Raw genomic sequence first — 24818 nt, forward strand, 5'->3', positions numbered from 1 at the left:
TAGGCAAGGCTTATATAAAACAAAGCAGAGAAATGGAACATGCAGGAATAACCTAAAAGCACTGTGATTCAACTGGAAAATGGTTCCTTCTGGAACCACTTGGAGCTTGGGGGAGGGAGAGTGGCGGTAACACTTTTCACTGCACCTTCTTTACTACATCCGCCCCCTTCTGCAGGGCAGATTTCAAATGATAAAGTTGCTCCAGCTCCAAAGGCTTACACCTATTCTAGCCTGTAAACTAGTGCAGAAAAGGACATCTATGGAACCACTTCACACGAACACTGAGGGGTGCGGGACTTCATATACCTGCTCCAAGTAACGCCCTCCTGCATTTACAGATCTCAAAGTATTGAAACTATTTCAGTAAATACTGATTGCAAGGACACTACACTTCAAACTTTTTAGCCTTGTAACAGCAGAATCACTCTCAAATTTATTTCAACTCCAATGTAATACAACCTGAAGGAAATACTGAGATTTGTGGCCTTCATAGTACTAAAGCAGAAATAAATGCTTTAAAGCTTTATTTAAAAAACACAAAAACACCCTGCTAACAAATTCTCACACACACAAAAGCAAAAAGAACCTGAAGGTGACATGAAGACAACGCAAAACCTACGCTTTGAAATAGCACATTTCTTGTGTGAGCTAATTTCAATTCCAGTTCTTTGGCAAAGCTGTATTTACAAGTTTCATTATCCCATTTTTTAAACATATAAACCAGAATATTTAAGTTATCAGTTTATTAAAAACTACAAACATACAACCCATAGCGAAATTTGCTGTCCAGAAGCATGATGTTCTATATGTAATCTGAAGGGTTCAAGTGTTTCACTACATTTTTACAACTCAAGATGTGTAAAATCTTACCTGTTGAGACCTTGGCAATATCCTATATCGGGATTTCTCCATGAAAATGCCAGCAACACATTTCGCAGCTTCTGGATCCCTTCAGATGTTGGTGAAGAATAATGTTTGTTGTTTGGCAAAGTTCTCAAGAGATCCAACTCAATTTGTTTAGATGCAGGATTTTGTTTCTCAAGAGCATTTTGAAGCAAGCTTTGGAAATACCCAGGAACAGTGCTGTCCTTGAATTTTTTAACATGGAGATTGACACACCATTTCCACATCTTGGAACGATGTTCATGTGGAATTCCAGACCGTATAAGATTCTTCAGTTCTGGACTGCGTATCATCTCTCTATTCATCATGCTTGCAAGATAGTTTTCCCATTTTACTCCTGTAGAGATCTCTCTATTTTCACTGAGAGAAAGAGATCTCAGGTCCAAAGCTCGTGATTTTGCTACTAGTTTTTCCTCATCATCCTCTGGGACTGTTTGAAATCCATATATATCATATTCACTGTAAGAAAAAAGAATATGGCATCTAAAGAGGTGTTCTGTAGTTCCAAACTCTTAGGTTCCCATTCTAAGGTTACTTCAAATATTTCCTCAAGTCACTCCCCAAAATTTTCAAGAAATTTTAACAACTATTATTTAACCTTTTTTCATACCATATCTTTTTATTTTAAGAATAAACCCATATTCAGAAAGTTGCTCCATAGTTCAAAGTATATCAGTGCACAGATTTTAAGTGACTTATCTAAGAACATGAAGTCAATTGTACTCATTTCTTTAATTCAGCTTCAGCAACTTTCCAGCAATATTTGATTCTAAATTTCATTCTGTACCTAGAACAAAATACTCCATCTGTTCATAAGGCCAAAAGAATGTCATGTTTATACTGTTATTTATGAATGGAAGCACATTAAAAAAACACCCCTCAAATTCCAAAAATATATCCCCACTGCCTGTTTTCCAGTGTCCACCGCCTGGTCCACCAACATACCCTGGTGAAGATATCTACAACAGAAGCTCCTGAGCTGCGGTACGTGATCTATCTCAGAGCCAGGCACTCTAGCTGCCAACAACAATACTTGCTGCTTCTGCTACAGACGACACACTTACAAAATAGTAACGTTTACCTATATAAGATGTTTATATAAACATAGACACACACACAGATTTGTTTTAATGGAACTGAATTACCTGACCAGGTGTGGTTTGAAAAACGCTTGTTCTGGTTGTTCACTAGTTTCTGCTTTCAAAGCATCTTCTAGTAGCTGTGCAATGACCTCACGAGTAGAGCTCTGCTCCTCGGAGCAAACAGGAGTCTTCATTTCTTGAAGCAAGATCAAATATTTACTTTCTATCTGACAGAGTTTGGCTTCCAAGCTAGTATACTGCAGAAAACAATATAATATACTTAAGGCATTTCTTCAGAAATTTGGTTTCATAGAACACTTAAAATCTGGCTTGATATATTTTTATCTTGTCTTTATGTTGCTTAGAAATTTGAAGCGCAAGAAAAGCTAGCTTTACTTTCCCATTTTTGTATCACCAGAAAACAAAACAACTCTTACATTTGGCAAATAATGGTTATATATTGATTTTATTGCACTACTATGAAATTTTCCATATAAAATACTTCTGAAAGAAGACTGAGATACTTGTTACTTTTTATGGAAAGTCTTTTCAGGCTGAATAGTAGCCCGAAGACTTTACCTCATGTGTTTTTACACAAAATATTATCATTACACTGTATGAAGTATAACTTGACCATTTTGTGCTCTTAAAGTATCAGCTTTATTCTATGCACAGCTGAAGACAAAAATCTGAACAGAAGATTAACTAAATATACGATGTCTGAATTACATAGGTCCAGATACAGACCAGTTACAGCATGCAACAACTGTGATCACAGGTTTTTATGCCAAAAAAATACAGCCTTTAGACCTTACCACAAGGTATGTAGTTTCCAAAAAACCAAAGTAAACCCCACCAAACAATAGTTACAGGTATTGTGCTTCAACTACAGATGTGTGCATACATCAGCATACTTTCCTTTCCTTGCCCCAGGCAATCAGAACATTTACCATTTATTTTTAACTTCTCTACATTCATATTCATCTACACAGAAACATACTTCCAGAGCTATATTCACCATCATCTACTCAACCTTCAAACTTACCAGGGGAAAGCTCTACATATAACTGAGATATAATTGAAATACAATTGAAAGAACACCTGAAACACATCCTTATATATGCAGCCTGTTTTTTGCACACTAAGTATTGCAGACTTAATACTGAGAAAACAATACATATATTTAGAAATACATATACCTGTGTTCATAAGTTGCAAAAAATGAACTTCCTACAGTTATAAGCTTTAGTTATGCTTTTGAAGAAACAATTCATTCAGAAAGATTAGCCTGTAATGACTGCTTTTTTTTTTTTTTTTTTTTTTTACTGACTCAATTATTACATTTAGTAAATTCAAACTGTTCCATTTCTGTTATGCAGTTAAGTTCCTTGGGTAGATTTATAACCGAGTTTTTGAAAGCTGCTTTATACATTGCCAAAATGAGAACATGCTGCATAAGTCTGACCTTTGCCTGCCATTCTCTCTCTCGCACTTCTGCATTTCTTCGTAGGGCAGAAAGTTCCAAAATCTCCTTATTTAAAAATTTATTCTGAGTCTTATAACCCTGAAGATTGTCCTGTTAATAAAAAAGCAAAATGGATTTTTAATAAAAATCTCACAAGTAGTAAACACCTACCAGAGAAAGTATACTACAGAATACAGAGCAAACAGCTAACAGGACTGATTAAAAATATCAGGATCAAAGTAAGTATGTCTCTGGTCTCCACATCAGCCAGCAAGTACGCCTGCCTGATGTGAGCGCAGAGCGGTGCTCCGGGCAGAAGGCAGCGGCGTCCCGCTGGCTGTGGCCCGGAGGGACGGCCCTGCCAGGCTGCCCGCGTGGGAGGAGAACAGTGCGTGCAGGAAACACCGGAGAGGCCGTGGTGCGACACCTCAGCCAGAAGCACTAATGGGCAACACGACAAACGGAAGCAGGATCAAACGCCTCTTGGTTTTGGTTACCTTTGCCACCCCTCATTTAGGGTACAAGTTTGATGTTTGCGTCCATACAAGTCTTCCGCAATAATCTTCCCCAGTTAATCCACTCAGCCCTGAGCTACATATACCATCCCTGAAACTTTAGGTTGTGGGATGAAGGAAAGCTGGTACCCTCCCAAAGCTACGCTACTCCCACACCCCAGAGCATCTGCCATCTGCAGCACAGCTCCAGCTTTGTTCCACTTTCTGCCAAGACTACTGTTTTCTACAGTTTCAATTTTATTTTCTAAAACTTCATGGGCTCAAATATAGGAAAGAAAATTAGGAATATTTGGCCATGTTTTAGTGAAGGATTCACTTGTATTCCAAATGACTTGGAATTGTAATCAGTTTGGAATACAACATTTACCCAATGATAAGAAGCTTATTTAAAACAATAATTTAAGTAAAATGGGTAGTTTCAGTAACTCCACTAAGGTAACCTGACACATTCAACCAAGATAGGTTAGAATGAAAAATTGCATTGATAGCATCTGGAACAGCACTCATAACAGATTATACTCCTACTTCTCTTCTCCTGGGATTCCCCCCTCCTCTTTTGTCATTCCACATACTTTTTTCCTCACTTTTGAAATCCATGGTCTCCTTTTTTTTGTTTGTTTTAAAGAAAACTTCCTGGTTGTTTTCCTCCATGCTTACATTTTCCTCTTACCCTTACTTCTTTCCTGTTCCTTTGATTACTTCTCACATCACTCCTCCACACCAATGATTAAGTTACTGAAAGCATGATACACTGTACTACAGGTGTGCAGACCAGCTCAGAAGTCTAAAAGTCCTGTTTAGATTGCCACACAACAGGTTCAAAGTGTAGATTCCAAGCAGAGAAAGCCTCAGGTGATGAGTATCTTGGAGAAATGCTGTAGTGATCTCCCCAGACAGTATAGTAGACTAGAAAGTTTTTATAGGGAGCAGAGATTCCCCTATCCACCAAGACAGAGACATTGCTCTTACTTTTAGTCTGTCCAGTTCCTGTAGTTCCTTATTAATACAGGTAGCCATGGAGGAATTTACTGCTCCACTTTGGGAGGATGTATTGTCCTCGCATTCACTGAGTTGACGTGAGAGTTTCATGATCACCTCATCTTTAGCTTGAATAGTTTCCATCAACATACCCAACTGCTCATTGAGTTCTCCAACTTTACATTTCAGATTCTTTACTTCCTGCTGGAGACTATCTTTTTCCAGATTTAATTTTTCAAGCTGGTTGTTGAGACCCAAAATTTGGTCATCTTTTTGGTGCAAAAGCTCTAACTTGTCTTTGGGAACCCCCTCACAAAGACGGCTTGCAAAATATTTATCATATTGGGAAGACCGGACTGTCTGCTGCAGAAGTCGCACAAGTTCCTGAGGAGAATAAAAACAGAGACTGAAATGAAGAAAGCAGAAGGTTTTATGGCTTTAAAAAAAAAAAAGATAGACATTAGGTTTTAAGCTTAAAAGAAAGCCTCTTAAAAATTCTTCCACTTTTGTTTTCTACTTCCTTATTAAAAAAAAAAGGACAAGTACCCCTGCCCACGGGAATGCAAATATTCTGGACCATTGCAACATTTATTGGCTTGCATGAAAGATGCATAGTTTGAACAGGGGAGTGTAGGTGCGCGCACACACACAAAAAAGCTGTTCTTAAGGCAGTTGCTTAGAGTAATACCCTGCTTGAATGCTTGCTAGCATGACTTTCAACAAAAAAAAGAAGTTTACTGTGCACAAAACCCAGGATAATTCTTGAATGCTTCCTCTACTCAGCATACCAGCCAATATCCAGTGAAGGCTATAATATACAAATCTAAGTATAAAAAAAAAAGAGTGAAGTTTATTAAAGAAAAGAAATACTGTAACAGGAAGGGTTTGCCTCAGCTCCTACTAGAAGCTCTTTGAAAACCAAACTGCAAAAAGCCACAAGATAATATTCCTTCAATTCCAAAGCAACAACACACACATGAAAGCAAGAAGAGCTTGCAAGAGATTGCTCACTTGTAAGTCTCACTAATATGGATTACTACATTTCCCGTTTCCCACATTTGGTTAATGATATAACACTGTCTAACCATAAGGAGGGTAAGTTCAACTCTAGAAAGATTTGCAAGATAGACCAGTGAAATGGTGGGGGGTTTTTGTAAACAGTGTTCTGACACTAACCAAGAAAGCAAGGAAAGAAATAGGGATTAGTTTTATGGAATTCCTGAGAACTTGAGGGTCCAAAGGCAAAAAAAAAAATCTATCCAGAAATTAACAAAGACTGGAAAACTCTTAGACATGCCTCGAATGAGCCACATATCTTGAGACTGCTGCAAAGCAGTAACAGATTAGGGCCCTCTGCCCCAACAAGTTAAAGGGAACAGGAGAGTTAGAACTATATGTTCAAATACTGAGCTATTGTCTTCAGAGATATCTATGAAGGACCTGACAGATACTGAGGGAAAGGTTGAGAAACTGGATATTCTTTTCCTTCCTTAACTGTGCTTTGACATTCTTCAGGTATTAGCCTAATGCCAGTTGGCTGAACTTCCATAATTACTGAACAACTGGATGATTTCATGGCCATAGTACAGTCACAACCGGGTATTCTGCTTATCAAAAACAACATCACTTTGACTGATAAAGGGCATGCCAATAGTCATTAAGTTATCAAATTATCACCAACAGAATCTAGTCAACAAAGCAATGCATGCTAGAAGAACTTGCCTGTAAGCAACAGCTGCAGAGTAGGTTATCAACTCTTATCTTCTCTACTAAACTACAGTATAAAATCTGTCTAGTCACCTAGGTTGCCAGGAAAACATCCTACTGGTATTCTGCTGCCATGGATTTCAGTTTTAATGTAGCCCAGTATCAAGAGTCAGAATATCTCCAGCTACCTGAAGACACGATTTTTTTTTTTTTTTTAAAGCAGGAGAAGCAGCTGTAAAAGCAATGTTTCATTAGATCACAGTGAACATAGTGGAGAGATTTCTCACAGAAGCTGGCTCAGACATGCAAATATATTCTTGAGAAATACCACCACCGTTAATAAATATGGGGCTCATGGATTTATTTTTGCTTGCCCTTTGATAATCTCACACACTGGGAAATACAGTAGCAACTCCAAGTAAAACCTAAAAATGAGCAGAAATTCTTTAAGCTAAAAAAATCAAGGTATTTAATGAATCTGAGCTAATAGAGGGCATACAAACGCGAGCACTATATGAGGGTAATACTACATCCAGAGGTCTGCAGTTAGGTCTATCATTTATAAAACACTTCTGTGATGATGCACTTAATTAAAAAAGGGATAGAAGTCAGTCCCCATTCTTCTACCCTATCCATGAGATCAAAACAAAAAAGAGGAAAAAAGAAGATTTGAAAGTGGAAGTTACAAATGGTGAAAGCAGCTCTGATTACCTGCCAGACAATGAGAAAGCTAGCGTCAGAGGCTAAACAAGACACATATACACTAAAGAGTCATCAGCAAATACTACGCAAATGAAAGCTCTGTGCAGGGATCTAATCTTCAAAGGACATAGTTGTTGTTTCAAGACTTTCTGAAAACAAAGGTTCATTTAGCACTCTTATTTTACAAGAAACAACCAGCTCTTAAAGTTAGATGGCTATAAAGGGTAAGTACACAATCCCGTCAGATCTGTTTGCTTTTGTGCACTTTGCCTGAAGTGCTTAATTACCTTTTGGCTTGAAAGATCTTTCTTTAACTTTTCCAACTCTTCTTGCTGGCTTTGATATTTCAGCTGCAGTTCAGAGAATAGTTTGTTGCCATTACCAGAATACCACTCAGTTGGAGAAGAGTCACTGCTGTTCCGGTTTTTGCTTGATCCAATCATGTCTTTTAAGGGGCGTCTTGCTTTATGTGGAATGCGGCCAAAATCAAATGGAAAAGCTGAACTAGTCAGTCCTGCGTAAAACAATTTCTTCTAGTTCAATTCACTTCATAAAAAGGCATTATAATACATTCAACCTTTCTTTTTAAAAAATATGCTCATTAAAATTAGATTCTTAGTAGTATTTAAATAGCCTAGTACAAGAGTGTTAAACATGGCTTATTTTTCCAAATCGCTTCCTTTGGTGGGAAGAGTAGCTCAAATCATAGTTCCATGCCCCCTCCCCTCCCCCCAAAAAAGTATTTACTTCATAAGTGAATGTTTATGAAATAAAACCCTTTATGGATAGAACAGAACTTTACATTTCGCTACATAAAATTTAAGGCACCATGGCAAAGTATCTCCACTAAGGAAGAAAGTTTCAAATAATTCATTGTTAACTCAGTAGCCATTACAGCAAATATCCCCGGTATCACAGCATTCTGTTCTCTTAAGGGGCATTCAATGTAAAGTTTACCTCCATTTATAACTACAGAAGTATATTTAGAGAGAAGAATGTTTTCTAACAGATTAAATCACTTAGATGTCAGCTGAAGTGGTCTTAAGAAGCTGTAAATGCATCTTCACAAGGTTACTGCAGACACTGGTCAAATGTAAGAACTTATTACAACATACAGATGAGCTATCACTGCACAGGCATCCCCACCTTCCTCCCCACTTTAGAAGCAAGACACATAACATTATATGCATGTTTTAAAGTGTGAAGGCAATTCTACTTCAGTGGTTGGCTGTGAATAAAGGATAATCAAAAGCCTCAAGTTCTCCCTTCACCCTGCAACTTTGCACTGCAAGTGACAAAAATAAAGAAGTTAACATGCTCAGGGAACCTGAAACAATGGCTAAGAATTCTTACAAATCCTATTATATCTGACTGGCTGGGGACTTTCAAGCACACAGGGAATAATTTTTAGAAGAATTTAAAAGAATCTGGATTAGGTTTGTGAAGAAATGATAAATTCTCATTTATTTCCTGAAGATGCACACATCATAGTGTACTACACTAAAGAAGGAAAGGCACAAAAGGCTCCCCTATCTTTCCCCTCCCTTCTACCTTTACTCCCTTCTGTCAGGTGCTTCCTTTTTTCTTCTAGGACCATTGAGTCCTCCAAGTCTTTTGGGGTTGGATCCAGCAATTCCCACTCTTCACTGGTGTAAAATACGCTCTTGCGGTTTTCATTATTTCCTTTTCTTAAAGAGGACATTGAATTTCTGTGAAAAACACAGCAGTCAAAATGACAAAATCTCCATTTTGTATCTATTTTATAAAGGGGATTTCAAGACAACCACTGCAGTCAAAAAAGTGCAAACTAAAATTAGCTAACACACAAAGCCAATACCATAAAAGTTCAAAGAAAATAGAGCATGTTTTTACAATATAGCACCTGCCATCAACCATCCTGTGTTTCAAGAGACAGCAGAATTATTTGGCTCTAACAGGATATTAATATCTAGGAGACCCCTATGGTCTTTCATATCATTCTCTGTTTTATCTTTGTTTTGGCAGGGGAAAAAACAAAAGATTTAGAAGCAGTGTCTATGTCTTAACTAGTTATTTTAGCTTAGAATTTTAGGATAAGTGCCAAGCATTAAACAGAACAGTATACAGACAAAATGCCTGTATATTACAGTATCATGTCCTGGATTAATATCAAACTTGGGGTCATCCAAGAGACCTGCTGTAGCTGCATAGCTGATGACAGACTCCTTAGCAGTTTCCTTCTTAAGGTGGAATGCTGCCAATTATCTGCAAGAAAATTTCAGAGGTAACCTCTAAATTCCAATCAAATAGCTTTATAGAAAAAAGAAAACATGTTTTTCATGAGCAGGATCAGATTCACCCACCTAACCTCCCCCAAAGCCATCCTGTGACCAGAAACGTTCAAGTCCACACTTATCCAAAGCACGAGGATCAACGTAGCTCAATGCTGTAAAGTCACTGTTCAACTGGAGAAGATTCTACCACATAAACCCACATGAATCAATTTAACATTTGAGATGTAAAGTTAGAAAGAAACAAGTTTAGTATCTCAGCATTTTCTCCAGACTCTGCATAGATGGGGGCCCCACTAAAACGCTTCATTATCAGCCACCCTGACTCGGCTCTTATTCTGCAAACCTTAAGCAGGAAGCAGCCTATGTAGCACCTGCACAATCCTTTGATGACCCAACCCAGACTTCCAGCTTCACAGAAGACCTGGCATTGCATCAAACTGAACTATAAGCCAATCACTGCACAGTGCAAAGCTGCTACAGCTAGTCTGCTTTACTGATTAATAATTAAGCACAACTTAAAAACCATCCTAAAGGATGTTAATAAAACTATTTCAACAACGAATTTGCAAATTTGCCAAATATTCAATTACACCATATATTTAATCTTCTAGCTTGTTTTGGTAAACAAGACCACAATTTCTATGATGGGCAAGAAGCTTTATTTCATTGTTTCGATCTCCCATTCAGATCAAATAGAACAAACTAGGTGATGACTAACGTATTTCCCTAGGGCACCCAAAATTCATAAGTGTCATCTGGCACCTCTACAGATACTCTGAGTAGTGGCTGATCTCTTACCACATGATCTTGCAACCATCTGTTCTGCCCTTGAATAACTTCAATCTAAAAACCTGTCTGAGCACCACCTTTTAAAAACATCATATCCATTTTAAAGCTTGAAGAATCGCAAAAAACAAGTCAAATGAACTGCAGAGAACATTTTTCCAAAAACTGCTGTTAAGCATATGCAGTATCATAGCTGATGCTGAATTTTGCAAAGCTCTTGCATAGGATTTTTAAGTGTACTGAAGTGACACGGCTTAATTGTTTTCCATTAGATTAAAAATAACGTCATTGATTTTTTTTAAAACATTAAAAAGTTATTTCCCTAACCACAGTATACCAAATATAATTGGACAAGTTATGTAAAATCTAAACATATGATCTGACTATCTTTTAAGTTGTTTTGCTTTAAAATCTTATTGCATGATTGTGTAACTTTAAGGTTATTATAGTTCAACATGTTTCAAAGTCTGTTCTGCATAGATGAAAGCTGCAAGGAGTTGACAAAACTAAGCAAAAAGTCAGGCTTAAACATCTGCATATGCCAATTAGTGCTTGAAAATAGATTAAAAATGGAAAAGCATGTTTCAGCTTTAACTACAGCAAATATACATACAGATGTATTCTTCATTTCCTTCCAATTATTAGTTCACCACTATTACTTAGGATGCAAATGCAGTTGTTACAGCAATAGCCTCTTCTCTGGTAAACACGTCATAAACACATGCAAAGAGCAAGGATGATGCACTTAAGGCATATATTAGGTACTTAACAAATCTAGGCTCCCAGCAATGTAGAAAACTCTGAAGTTTTAGAAACGCCTTGACTCACCCTTTATTAGTGGGATTAAAACTACTCACTATCCAACAGAATGCTGCAAGGAGTAATAAGGCACACATGCTACAAAAGTCAGACTCAAAAATTGCAGCAAGTTATAGGCAAATGGAGGAGAACACCCAAGCACTACAATACTGCTGCATGCAATTATTAAAGTTGAGTTTCTAGCATTTTAATATTTTTTGCCATTGGCTTTTATAGTCATAGTACTATCATATGACATTTTCATTTTCAAGTTTAACTTTTTTTTTTTTTACTGTTATGAAAATATTAATGATCTTGTCCAGATCCTACATAGGGTCCAATACAACTAACCAGACCTTTGTGGTACACACCCAAAGAATACTAGTAAACTCATTAAAAGAGCACTTGCTAATCTAGAAGTGACAAATGAGGTTGTACATGCAATCTGATTTCTTGTGCATATAAAGATACAAGACCTTATACAATCACTTCATGCTTTTTCCATAGGTGCTCCATTCAACATAAAATGGTCTGAAGATAAACCAAAGTTGTGCAATGAGAAAGGTTCATGTCTGAAGGTCCCTTGCATCATTACTGAATAGCTGTGCTTATTGGTTGGGCATCATCCAACCCAAATTTGAATGAGAAAGATCCTGTGGGCTGGAAAAAAAAATGCATGTAGTTATGATTATCTTTAATACTTACACAAAAGAAGTCCAAATTAAGGTTATACATGCTCTACCCCTCTGAGTAGCTGAGTAGAGAAGGAAAATCCACTTACCCCTATCAAACCTATGCTGAAGAAAATTCATCTTTCTGGTGAAGACAGCATAGGCACTGGATGACTTAAGAACTGCTACAGATTCAAGTCTCCAAGCAAATTTATCTCACTCAATACAGGAAGTTAAGTGCTCATGCCCTGCTAGATCACAACAGGCAGAGGTAACACTAGTCCATAGCTTTCAGAGTCAGGTCACTGCAAGGCCTGTGCTAACAGTAATAAGTTCAGAGGTTCAAGCACTTTGTCATGCAGCTAAATAACTTCTGAGAGAAGGGCAGACTGTTGTGCCATTGACAGAAGACATGGCCAGAGACAGTGCACAGCTGTCTGCATCACACACTCTTCAAGTTTTAGCTGCTGGCACAGAAAACCCTCTCTAAAACTACTTTTCAAAGGCCCAGAAGACCAAGTTTGAGCATAAGAGGCAATTCTGACACAGACACAGTGCCCCACTGCCATCAGCCTGCACGCAGCAATGCCTGCTTTCAAACTCGGAGCACGCAGGGGCACTAGAGCACTCCATAGAGGAGGTCCAGAGTTTTCACAGATCAGTTATTAGATACTACAAATATTATTCTTTCATGAACATTTTCAAATGTACGAACCATTGTAGCTGAACACCTCCAAAAAGAGTGGAAGGGGAGAGGGAGACATTCAGCCTGGAAGAGCTTTATTATGTGAAACTTTCTCATATGTTTATTCCCAGAGACCTTCAAGGACTGCAAGCCATCGGCGTCTCAGCATTACAGAAAGTCCACCTCGAATGCCACACTATGGCATACGCTGCCACCACGACCAGGAATATTCTCCCTCTAACTGAAAGGGCTCCCCAACCCGCAACTCCACTGTTAGCTGCTCTGCTCAGTTACGAGAAACATTAAGCACCTCAACCGGGCAACACTGAGAAGCTTACCCTGACACTCCCCTTCTAGCTAGACTTCCCAAAAGCATATCTGCAATTCAGAAAACGACAAAAAGCAAGAAGAAAGATGAATTGCACTACATTTCAGAGAACACCTCTGGCTTTCTAGAACTATCTCTAAAAGAAATGGTTTCATGCAGTTTTCCTTGTCTAATGACTAAATTTAAGTTTCAAAGCAAAGCAGCTATGCAAAGCTAAGATGACATACAAGGCTACCAGCTGAAACAGGATGTGTAGTAATAGGATTCAGATGTTTCTTAATCCAGCCATAACCAATGCCTTTTCTAGAATTTAAATGGCACTCTAGACAGTTGTCAAAAGAAAACCCAAAACAAAACAAAAAATACCAGCACCTTGTGACCTCTCAGATCTGTGCTTAACAGGAAAGCTTTAAAAGGAATCTGTTTAACTCAGCACTGATGATGAAACGGAACAACAACATTTTATTGGCAGCTCAAGAGGGATGTGGTCTAGTTACCAAAGCCACAGCTCTGCTTTGTGAACTGTTCTGTAATAGCACTGTAACATCCTTTGAGTAGAAGCAGAAGATCTATCAATGTGGAGAAAGCAAAGTGTAAAAAAAATTTAGAAAAATGGCAATAGGAAAGCTGAAAGCCAAGAGGATTGCTTTTTTGAGCAATTAATGTTAAGAGCAAACTCATTAAGAGTGTGGGAGTTAGATATGGTTTTGCTGTTGTTCAGAAAGGATCTGCCACATTTTGGCTTAGGAGTACAAACTACACCAATTTCAAATTTGTGCCATGCACTTGTATTTTAAAGGAAAAACAGTTTATATTGTTTCAGTTTCCATCACTAAAAATAATTCATAAGCACTAAACACTATGCCTCTATTAGCATGCTAGCAATTAGCAGCTCTGTTACACAATGTGGGACACAAAACAGTACTGCCTGAAGCAGTTCAGAATGCAGTGGGCATTACAGGTAGCTCCCGGCTCCCTGCTTGGGTTCAGAGGGCAAAGCCATTACTGGAAGTGCACTATAGGACCTGATTCTCCTTTTCGGGGATCAGTAATGCTACATTACTACGTTCAGCTATGTCCTTCAAAAGAGCAGCTATAGTAAAGGAACAATTTACTTGAAGAGATACAGGGCAATGTACTGCTCTACCCCATCACACCCAGTTCTTGTAAAAAGCTACCACGGCCTTCACCAGACAGCAGTCTCTACCGGCAACTCCTGGCAGCCCCCAACTTACCTGATCTCCGTACTCCATTGCTTAAGGGAGAAATTGATGGCACTTGGCTGGACTGGTGCAGGCTGGGACGCAGCCTGCTCCCCCACCAGGTCTGTAGGAGAAGTCTCCACAGCTAGAATATTTCTAGCTCTCTCTGCTGAAGCATTTTGACTTAGGATACTCAACTCTAAAAAAAAATAAATAAAAGAGGAAAAAAAGAAAAACATTTCAATAAGTAAAAGAATAACTTCATGTCAAGTTTTACTTTAAGAATTGCTGTATAGTTACATATTACTACTAAGTCATTAGTCATGCACTTTATATTAAGGTTTTACCTTAGGTTACATCATAGCTTTATAAAATGTTCTGTTCAAATGAGCTTTTTTAAAAAAGAGCAAAGTACTTTCCTCAGCATCTCACTACGGCCATGTTCTTCTGATAACAGAACTCACAGCAGCTCATGAATCATTAAGAATGCAATTTACAATTTCAATTAGCCGATATTTGTTCATCAAGTTTAAGTGGCTACAAAGCCACATAAATTAATGTGGATTAATTGTATTAATCCACAAAAACCCTTGTAAAACCAGCTCAGGTCTATTCAGACTCCCGAGTCTGGAACAGTGTCACAGAAATACTGCTAACACTGCTTACAGGATGTGCTTCATCCTAAAAATTACTTAGCCACTTCTGCTGCAAGTGCATGAATCTTACGGACTGGAGCCAGCTCTGCGCCAAGCCAGCCTGGGCATTCCCCGAGCCAAGGGCCTTAGCGAGGGCAGCGCAGACACCGCAGAAAACTATTGCATCTGCAAGCGTTTATTAGCTCTGGTGAAGCCGAGCACAGCCAGAGATAAACGATCAGACAAACTCCCCTGGGCACCTCCGTGAAGCTACAGACTAGGCACAGGACCACAGAGACACGGCGCAGGCCCAGCACGGCACACGTGCTAGCAAATCCACACGGGCCCACCTGGATGGCTCCATAGGAACCAGATCTTGGCAAACCAGTCCTAGCCCTGAGCCAGAGCTAATAAAGCCCAAAGGAACCAGCTGATCCGGCACAGAGCTGGCCAGGTCTCCCCCACACAACACTGTCCAGCATGTTCTGTAGTATCAGCATTAGCTCAGTTTTCCCGTTACTTTAGACAGGTTTTTTCCCCACAACCCCCTCCTCCCCAACAGGCAGAAGGAACAGGAAAAGCCGAGTATGGAATATACTACAAATAGCACAAGCTTTTATAGAAATGTCAAGTGGTCTACGGCCTTCTACAAACCCTCTGAACAGGGCAGAGTTAAAAAGTTCAAATGCAACTTTCAGGTTCTTCTCCATAAGAGGAGATCCACAAAGTATTAAAGCGCATTAAACAAATTCTAGAATTGCTCTTAAAACTGATTTGGCAGTTATATTAAAGAGTGACACATTGGCGGAAGGGACACACTGGAGGAGTCTGACTTAAATGATTCTGTGTGGGATGGGAAAATCCTTGGGAGACCACGATAGGCAGTTTAATTGCTGGCGAGTCTCTCTGTCTTTGTCCTGATGATTATTCGGTGCTAGCAGCGAGACCATCTTTAAGCAAGTCATACCCTCTAATTACTCAGAGAGCTGCCTTTATTTATCCCATACCGAAGATCAGAAGTAAAGCCGAAACATTCCTGACACAGAACGCCAAAAGATAATTGACACTGTAGCTCTCTCAAACGGGCACCTTGAATAGAGAAGTATATTCTGTTGTCTTTCAAATACTAGGGAAAGGCAGCATAATTTGTACCATTTTATGAACTGTGCAGATAAGACAAAGAGGTTTCTTTTAGCCAAACTACATTTTAAATTCTTGGGGATCTTGGCCATTTGAGTTGAAAAAAAATCAGCTAAGATATTTGATAGTGCTAATTTTTGCTAATATTCATTGTCTAAAAGAGAAGAAAGAAAACGCAATAGATTTCAACTAAAAAACCTTCAGGCACCCAAAAGCAGACTGGAACACCACTATTCTGCTTCCACACTTGCACCTCTTCCACCTGCACTTGACAGCAGTGCAAGACCTCTTTACAGCACAGCCCAGATAACAGCTATTGCTTAAGAGCTGAATTTAACAAGCACATTTCCGCTCATATCAGACATGCTGATCGGTCTGGCTCAATCTTCTCTCGCTTCCTGGGGTTACTCATTATCCATGATCCTCCTCCCCTCCACGAGCAAATTCAGGGAAACAAAACCAGCAGTGGAGTACAGACAGACCTTGGTGCAGGCCAGCCCCTCTGACAGCTGGGCTCATATCAAACAAGCCAAAACCAAATTCCTTTTATTGTGAGAGGAATTCATCGCACAGCAAATACTACCTACTGCCTGGAAAGAAAATAGAGAAGTCACTTCTGACATCTTTTGAGGTTAAAAACCTTTCCCATGAAACAAGAAAAAAGCAAGATTAAACAATCCTCTACCACACCTCCAAACACACTAGTTTATTTGTATCACCTCCACCAAAGCAAAAGTAGAGAAAAACCAGGGTCATTTTGTTATCCAAATACAGTTAGCATTAAAGAATATAATTCTGAAGATCTTTTACAGCAGCTAGACATTGGCAATGACTTCCTAGAGCCCCGTATGTTCAATGCCTTCAAAATCTGACCAAAATTATGCCAGATAGATGCTGCACGGCTGAAAAAAACAAAATGGTGTGCTAGGCAAAAGTTGCCTTCATCAGTAACAAGAAAAAAATTAGAAAAATTTCATACAGTATATTTTATATAAGCATGCTATCTGTCCACAAATACCTCACCCTTCACTTTCCACTGCTACCATACTCTCCCCAAAACACTACCACAAGACACTTGCGCAAAGCTCTGCCCAGCAAGATATATTTGAAGTTACAAATTACATTTTGTTCATTTATTGCTGCCCACCTAAGCTCTGATCCCTAACTGCAGTAGTCGATGCACATTGGAAGTTATTTGGATTGTATTATTCTCTTTCAGCATTTGTCCCTTGGAGGCAAAACTTAGTTATTTCCTCCACAGTCATACCCATATCAGACTAGCAAGTTGCATAAACCTTTGCAATAATGTAAGACTGTATGCTGGTTACAACACAGAAAAGAAAAGGTAACATCAAATCAAAAACATAATGGAAGAAAGCTTTACATGGTTTTGATGCTGAGTAACTGTGCCATAATTCATTTTAATGGTTACAAGTTGCAATACATAAACTAACACTTGTCACAAATTCTATTATCTCCAAACTTAGTACCTGGAAACCAGGATTACACAATATATCTTGCAATTATGAGGAAGCGTAAGCACTAACAAGTCTGCGTACGGTACAAAACAATACGGGTCACAGCCACGTGCACGCACCGACATCCTGCGGCAGCACGCTTTGCTGGAAAGGTGGGTAAGTCAAACACTGCTGCGTGATGGCGCAGCGTCCTTTTGCCTCGATGGTAAAGGCACAACAGGGTAACTAAATGCGTATATGCCTGTGTAACGAAGATTTTAGTATGCTATGGGTCCTGCTTTTTATTTGACAGTTAAACATCACAAAATATAACAAAGAAAAGTTACCCTCAATTAATTGCTCATTAGACAAAAAAGCAAGCTTAATTTATGCTCTAAAAATGGATTGCGATCCACAACACTGATTCCTTGAAGACAGTTTTACAGCTGCTTCAGAACAGTTTGAGAGCTCAAGGAAGTTCTCCCCATTCTGCAACACGCGAGATAACAGAGCGGACCTCATTTGCGGAAGTTTGAGCACAGCCTTGCTGATGGCGCAGCAGAGTCACTATCCATTTTCCCTGTTACATGCTGCACTCACAACAGCTTATGGTTACAGCAGACAAGGCCAACTTCCTGCCAGGTGTTAATACCCAGCACTGAGGAGGGCTTTTTTAGAGGTACCAGGTACACAAAGCAGCAGAAATAAAGTCAACATTTAAAAAGTAAGACAGTTTTCCTCAGCCACTAATATCCATATTTTTGGCAAGCGAACATATGAAGTGTTTACATTTAACTTGCAATGCTCCATTTTGCATCACCTCAAAAGCAAGAATATGCACAGAATGAAACAAGGATGTAAGCTGTCTTCTCTCCAGCTATGCTCTGTACCTGATGATATATTATTTCTCAACTGCTACAACAGAATGTTTTGTCCCAGATTTCACCAGCATTCCTGGAAGCATCAGCATACCTACACGGACCCTGGCACGCAAGTCTCTGGCATCACCACCCTCGTCCTTCCCAAGTTCCTGTACGCCCTTCTCTGCTCCAGGGGCCCTCGTCCTAATGTTTTAAAGTATCTGCTCTGGAAGAAAGAGCTTGTTATTATTGGACACTGAAGGCAAAACCAAACAACAAAATAATCACCCTTCTGCAACAACTCTGTGGACAGGTATCCATCCAGTTAACCAATCCGGACAGTTAAGAGGTCTCTTAAAGTCAATCAAGACAAAAAAAACTCTGAGAACTGAATCTGTCTATTCAACATTTTGAAGAAAGTGCAACAGCAATCGTAATACAGATCAATATAGTATTGCCAGAGGAAAAAAACAAAACCACATTACACTTGCACAACATTTCTTCGCCAGAACAGTCAAAAATAGCATCATTTGTCACTAGTATAGAAGTGTACAAGATCATTTGAATGTAAGAAAAAAACAGGTAAGTGACTTACCTATTGTCTAATAATTCTTTCTCCTTAAAAGCCATGTAATACAACTACCTGAAGGAACTTGTTTATTTTTTTCTTCTCTTAAAAAGATTTAATCATTCAGACATCTACAGCTAATTTAGAACATACAGCAGATTCTGCAATACAATCTGAGCTAATGAAAATCAAACAGATTTGAAAAACATTAACTGAGTGAGTTCATTACGTATAGTGCTAAGAATCAGCTGAACAGGGGAAAAGTGACTCAAACAATTAGAGGTAGCAGTCTATCATAATAAAAACACTACTCCACGGTTCTTGGACATAATTAATGGGTATTACTTCATGTAAAACTAACCATAGTCAGGAACAGCTGCCTGCAATGCATCCTTAGTGGTATGCTCTGCTGTCAGCCTCTTAAAGTGCTTATTGTTCTATGGAGAAGAAGAAACTCACTAATACAAAACTGCACTTCACCAGGCTGAGCATGCAAGAGCTCTGCTACGAGAGCCTGTTGCCCATTTTTGTGATCCAAAACAAGCTTGGCTGCAAGCAACTAAGTACAGAAGAAACATTCTTCCCCATGTTTAAATGCAGAGAGAAAGTTAAAAGCAGCAGGTCACCTGCAGCGCTCTCAGTTAGGAAGCTGCTCCACACACTAAGCAGCTTCCATTCTATGGAACGCAGATCAGTCACGACGGCCCAGTACGTACAGCTGTAGCTCATCGCGTAAGTGGGAAATGCAGCCTAAAAAAGCATGCCTGCTTTCTTGTGCCGCCAAAAGCAGTGGCATGCGGGAAGGCAGAAAACCGAAACAAGGAATTAATCCAAATATTTTTCTCTTTGCTTTGTTTTCAGTCAGATCAATTCCTGATCAGGGTTGCACAAACACTTGGGCGAGATCAAGCACGAGTGCAGGGGCAGGAGCAAGACTAACAGCAAGGGGAGCTCGGACCACTTTCCACAACAGCCTCAACCTGAACTGTGACAAAGATGTTGAGATATAAAACAGCCATACCACGCAAAGGCAAATTTTTTCCACACAAACATTAGCTTGTGGGGAATAAGCGTACAGTGTGTATAAGTAATTAAAAAACAAGCAGTAATTGTTTTATTCTTAAGATCACCATTCCGTAAACTTTGCTTTATCAAAGCCTTAGAGATACAGTAAGAACCATCCTCCAAACAAATCCTGAAATCAAGAACACAAAGCATTGCCAGGAGAAAACACCAACCAAAAAGCCCCACATACAACACATCCCACCTCTTAGTAGGACCTCCTTTTTACCATTAACTGGCCTCACACACGTCCATACCCTCTGTATAATCTGCACTGAGTAGGAAGGAGGTCATACCTCAATAATCTTGTCTCCTGGTGAACTCACAAGACATGTTAAGATTAACCATGGTTAAAAGACAAATGGTAACTCAAACTATACTCAAGTAGTATCTGGCAGCTGAGTTTGATGCTCTAAAACCTGTAAGCTGTATTTTGGAAAGCTTACTTCTGCTGAAATCCATAATGGCATCTGCAAAAGGACCGACTAACAACAGTGTTACAGGCTCTTCTACTAAGAAAGGCTACTGTCTAAATAAAAGTCTGCTTTGAGGCTCCAGGGTTCAAAGCAGTTTGAAAGAAAAAAATTCCCGTGTAAGCTCAACATTAAGAAGCCTGATGCCAAACTCACTGCCACTGGCTTATCCCTGGCAGGCACCATACTTCCAATGGAGCATTTAAATCCTTTCCATTCAACAAGCCAGTGATGACTGCAAATCAACCAGCATCGCCAGCATCTGAAACCACTAGTGTACAACCACACTGAACGGGACTATTAACAATTCTCTTCCCCCAAAGAGAAATATTCAAGACAGCATGCTTTAAGTACCATCGAGATGTGGTTTTTCCCCCTGTATCCAATCCTCTTTGTGGCTTACTGAACACACTTTTTTACATGCACTTTTTGGCTGAATGTGGTCACACATGTGGGCTACACAGCAGATAATAGCATAACAACGGAACATAGTCACTAACGCAGCCACAACAAGAAAACAGATCAAGTTTTTGCTACGTTTTGAAATAAGCTTAATCTTGTTAAAAATTGGTACATCATGCATTTATATTAATGCAAATTAGAAGTTGAGAAATTGCATAATTAAGAGTTGGCATCATAAAAACTTCAACTAAAAATCCATTCCAAGAAGTTAAAAAAATCATGTTGCATAATGTGTATATTTACTTGACTTCCACAGTAGTAAAGCAACTCCATTACAAAGCCTACAAAATCATTATATTTGCTTTTTCACAGGCAACTTTGAAAAATATTTTAAAGTACTCTTCTGTTTATTTTTCGCTTTGAATATTCTTAAGAAGTCTTAAAAGAATGCTTCCTTGTCAAGCCTGAACCACAGAGCAGTACCTTAGGCTTTTTTTCTTCCAGTTACTCCAAATTTCTGAACTAAACTGTATTGAACTGAAAAAAATTATGTAAAATTAAAAGGAGAGGACAGGGGGAAAAAAAGACAAGACTACAGCAAGCAGTTTTGTTTCTGGGCTGAAGACAGACTACTTCCCCATTTAAAGAATTACTGATAGTATTTGTACTCAAGCACTAGCAAAAGAAAGTAATTTTTACGTTCCAGTTTAAGCACACCATTAAATGCACAGTAACAGGGTTTTACAAGACAGATAGAAAGTCATCAACATGGAAGCAGAGCCTTAAAAAGTTCCCCAACTCTATATGAAAATTGAAGGTGGTTTTTTTTTTTTTTTGAAGAAACGATCTCTCAGACTCTTCCCACTTCCCAAAAATGAAATTATTTCTTAAAAAGACCTCATTTAATGATGAAGGTATTCTGTCCTCAAAAATGAGGCAATACATGCAGTTTCAAATTAGACATAATACAATTTAGCTGCCAGCTGTCCATGAACAGGACTCAGCCCCTGCATTCCCTCCACTGGATTTGATAAATCACACAGCCTGGGAATAATCTGGTTCAGCTTGCTGATCCAGCAGAAAAAGGCCTAACAGCTACAAGAATGAACAGACCTAAATTGACTGGATTCTTTCACTTGTACCTCCTAGATCTGATGCAAAGTGTAGGAACAGTATCTCCACAGACTGATGGCAACAGATGAGTTTTGTGTTGTATCTAAAGTCTAAGGAAAGCAGCACAAACAGGAACAGACAGATTTGGGGTCAAGTTCCACTTTATAGTTGATGTGGCCCAACAGTCCCCTTCCAAAAGCTAGTAATCCTGCTTACTCCTTTATTCCTGCTCCCATTATTCAGCTGTCAAGCCTTGTCCCCTCTCTTCCATCAGCTCTAGCAATCATCTGATTGCACAGTAAATATATTCCACTCATTAATCCAGCAGAAAAAAAATTCCTCCTTTTTGGCCAAATTGAAAATTGAACCAGCTCAGCACAGGGTCACACAACCACCACAAACAATGAGCAGTGGGAGCTTGCGCAGCAGAGAACAAGAGGCTGAAGGCAGAGGGGGAAAATGCTTGAAGGAGCAAATCCTGCATTACCCTGTTCAGCAGCAGCAAGCTGCTAGCTCATGGCACACAAATACCTATGTTCTTGCAGCACATGGTTTAACCACGCTGCTAACCAGACTATCTGCTGCCAAATAGGCGGTCTCAAGCCTTCCCAGTCTGCATTCCCACCAGTTCTCTTGTGCTAACCCTGGCGCTTATCTGGCCGTACGTTAAACCACTTCAGGAAGTTATACTGGCCAAAATATAACCGGGGGGGGAACGTGGGTGGAAGTTTCTTGCTAGCTTTGCTCCCTGCCCTGGCTTCAGGGAGCCAGGACAAGCAGCAGCACTACAGCACGGGACGGTGCCGGGTGCTCCTCTGCAGAGGCCGGCCATCGGACCGGCACGGCTCACGATGTAACATCAGGCTGAGCCCCTGCTAAAACACGAGCCCTCAAGCCAGCCGTGGCTGAGCGAGCAGCCGCAAGCAGGCTGCTCTCGAATGAAAGCCATAAACTGGGTTAGAGGACACCGCTGCAGCGTGGGATCTGAACAGGGGAGGAGAAGTGGCTTAACATTTCTGTTTCCACAATATGAGCAAATTGAAATCAACAAAATATAAAGCCTTTTGATGAAATGCGTCTGACCTCAAGACTCTGTTTAAACCCAAGGGAGCTTTACTAACATGTCTAACTTCGCACAGAACAAGATCACTTACGCAGCCTTATTTATGGATAACAGAAACAAACAACGAATCCATTTCTGTAGTGATCCAGGAATAAAACAACTAAGAAGTGCCTGAGCAGTGTGGTCAAAAAGCAGTATAACTTTATATAACAAATTGCTACATTTTTATAACTCTGACAGCAGTCTAAGGTTACATTTTGCTTGGCTGAAGATACTTTGGAGGCTGAATTTCACATGTGTAGTCTCAGTGTAAGCTGTCTTCCACTTTTAAGAGGCAGAGAATGTACAGAGACCCATGAACCATGGTCTTTTTTCAAGAACAAACTGTATTCTCATTCAGAACATGAGGATTCCCAAACCAATTCCCAATAAGCTCCCACTAAAAACTGGGGTTTACATCCCAGGAAACCTAGCATACTAAGCTTTTAAGATATTACAACAACTAGAAGACAATTCACCTAATCTATACTTTGCCACTTTAAAAGCTATTCATAAAACCACTCTATTTTACTTCAATTTTTGATACCCATTTAAGGAAATATCTATTGGTTTCATGAGACATAAGATATGAGACCCATAAACATAAATGAAATTATATTTATGTGAAATAATTTTATCATCAACACACACAAAATTTATTTACAACTATTTGATAACAAGATGAAACAAGGAAAACTTCCTAAGTCTATGTTCCCTACTTTGTTACTGCCTTTTATTGACAAACTGACAGAAACACCTATTCTGTCTTTACTCAGATTTTCAACCTACCTGGGTTGTCTTTGGCAACAAGACCTTTGGAAAAGTCACTTGGCGTAGGAGAAGTTCGGCTGTCCCTCTTTGCCGCATCGAGGTTGTTACAATATTCCCACCTCTTCTGCTGAAGTTCCTGAAGCCAGTAGGTCATATCCTGACGGGTCGCGGCCTACGACACAAAACCAGAGCACTGGAGAGAGCACCGCACCTCTTGGGCATGCGCACACAGTAATTCCAAACGCAGTAAGAGGAAAACAGCACAGGCACCTTTGCTGATCTGCTAATCACGATAAACCAAGAGTAACACACTTTAAAAGAAATAACCACCAATTTACTAGAAGTAAAATCCATTTTCCATTAAAGTCACATGCATTTCTTTCTCCAGTTTTACACTGACATGCAAAAAAAGCAGCAGTAGCATCTTATAGTTTTATGCACAAAGTATTGTTTATCTAACAACTACATATCCTAACTACATATCCATATTAAGAAAACCAAAGTCCCTATTTTCCTTATTTAACTTGCTTAGCTACCAGCAGAAAATAGAAAATCAATAATGCATTGTAACCCCATATACTTTCATGATTATAGTCTACATACTGGATTACTTTATGATTCCATGAGCCAACTGACTTCTACAGCAAGGGGGTATTTAAAACAACCAAGGACAAATAAGTATTTAGCTACAAGCCTGCGGTCAATGTGAATTGGTAGTAGGCAAGCAAGAATTTGAACTGATCTTAGGCTTCAGGCAGAATCGCAGCCACGAGAGTCATTTCAAACTGCGTCAATTGACAAGCCACAAATACCCACGAGAGGCTAAGCGGTGCTAGCCGACACCGCAGATGCACCTACGCACGCAACACACGTTTTATTCCAACACACATCCTCAGCAGCCAATCCAGGAGCAGCACTGGATCACTGGATACCAGTAACTTGGTTAGCTGAGCAGTAGAACAATTAACAGTCATGGAAAGACAACGAGCCACCATTCAGTTTTACCCAGCAGCAGAGTCTTCATTTCTAGCAAGCCGAAAGCCTATATCCCCTTTTGATTCATACACGGCCCTTGCCAAGCGACACTCCACCGTGGTCAGGCAGAAGTCCACGGAGCACTCGGCGCGCTTCCACGGGCTG

General features: G+C 39.5%; 1 protein-coding gene across 1 annotated transcript in view; it reads right to left on the bottom strand.

Annotated features, from left to right (window-relative positions):
* The window catches only part of TBC1D2B (TBC1 domain family member 2B), a 40897-nt gene that overhangs the window by 11299 nt on the left and 4780 nt on the right, over positions 1 to 24818 (bottom strand). The window contains exons 2-9 of the mRNA XM_026110200.2: positions 23697 to 23850; positions 14129 to 14294; positions 8904 to 9061; positions 7640 to 7866; positions 4935 to 5327; positions 3451 to 3561; positions 2049 to 2242; positions 871 to 1362 (exon numbers count right to left, since the gene is read on the bottom strand). Of these exons, the coding sequence (XP_025965985.2) occupies positions 871 to 1362; positions 2049 to 2242; positions 3451 to 3561; positions 4935 to 5327; positions 7640 to 7866; positions 8904 to 9061; positions 14129 to 14294; positions 23697 to 23850 (1895 nt within the window). The remainder of the gene's footprint in view (positions 1 to 870; positions 1363 to 2048; positions 2243 to 3450; positions 3562 to 4934; positions 5328 to 7639; positions 7867 to 8903; positions 9062 to 14128; positions 14295 to 23696; positions 23851 to 24818) is intronic.

The sequence above is a fragment of the Dromaius novaehollandiae genome, chromosome 10, assembly GCF_036370855.1.
Source record: "Dromaius novaehollandiae isolate bDroNov1 chromosome 10, bDroNov1.hap1, whole genome shotgun sequence".
Lineage (NCBI taxonomy): Eukaryota > Metazoa > Chordata > Aves > Casuariiformes > Dromaiidae > Dromaius > Dromaius novaehollandiae.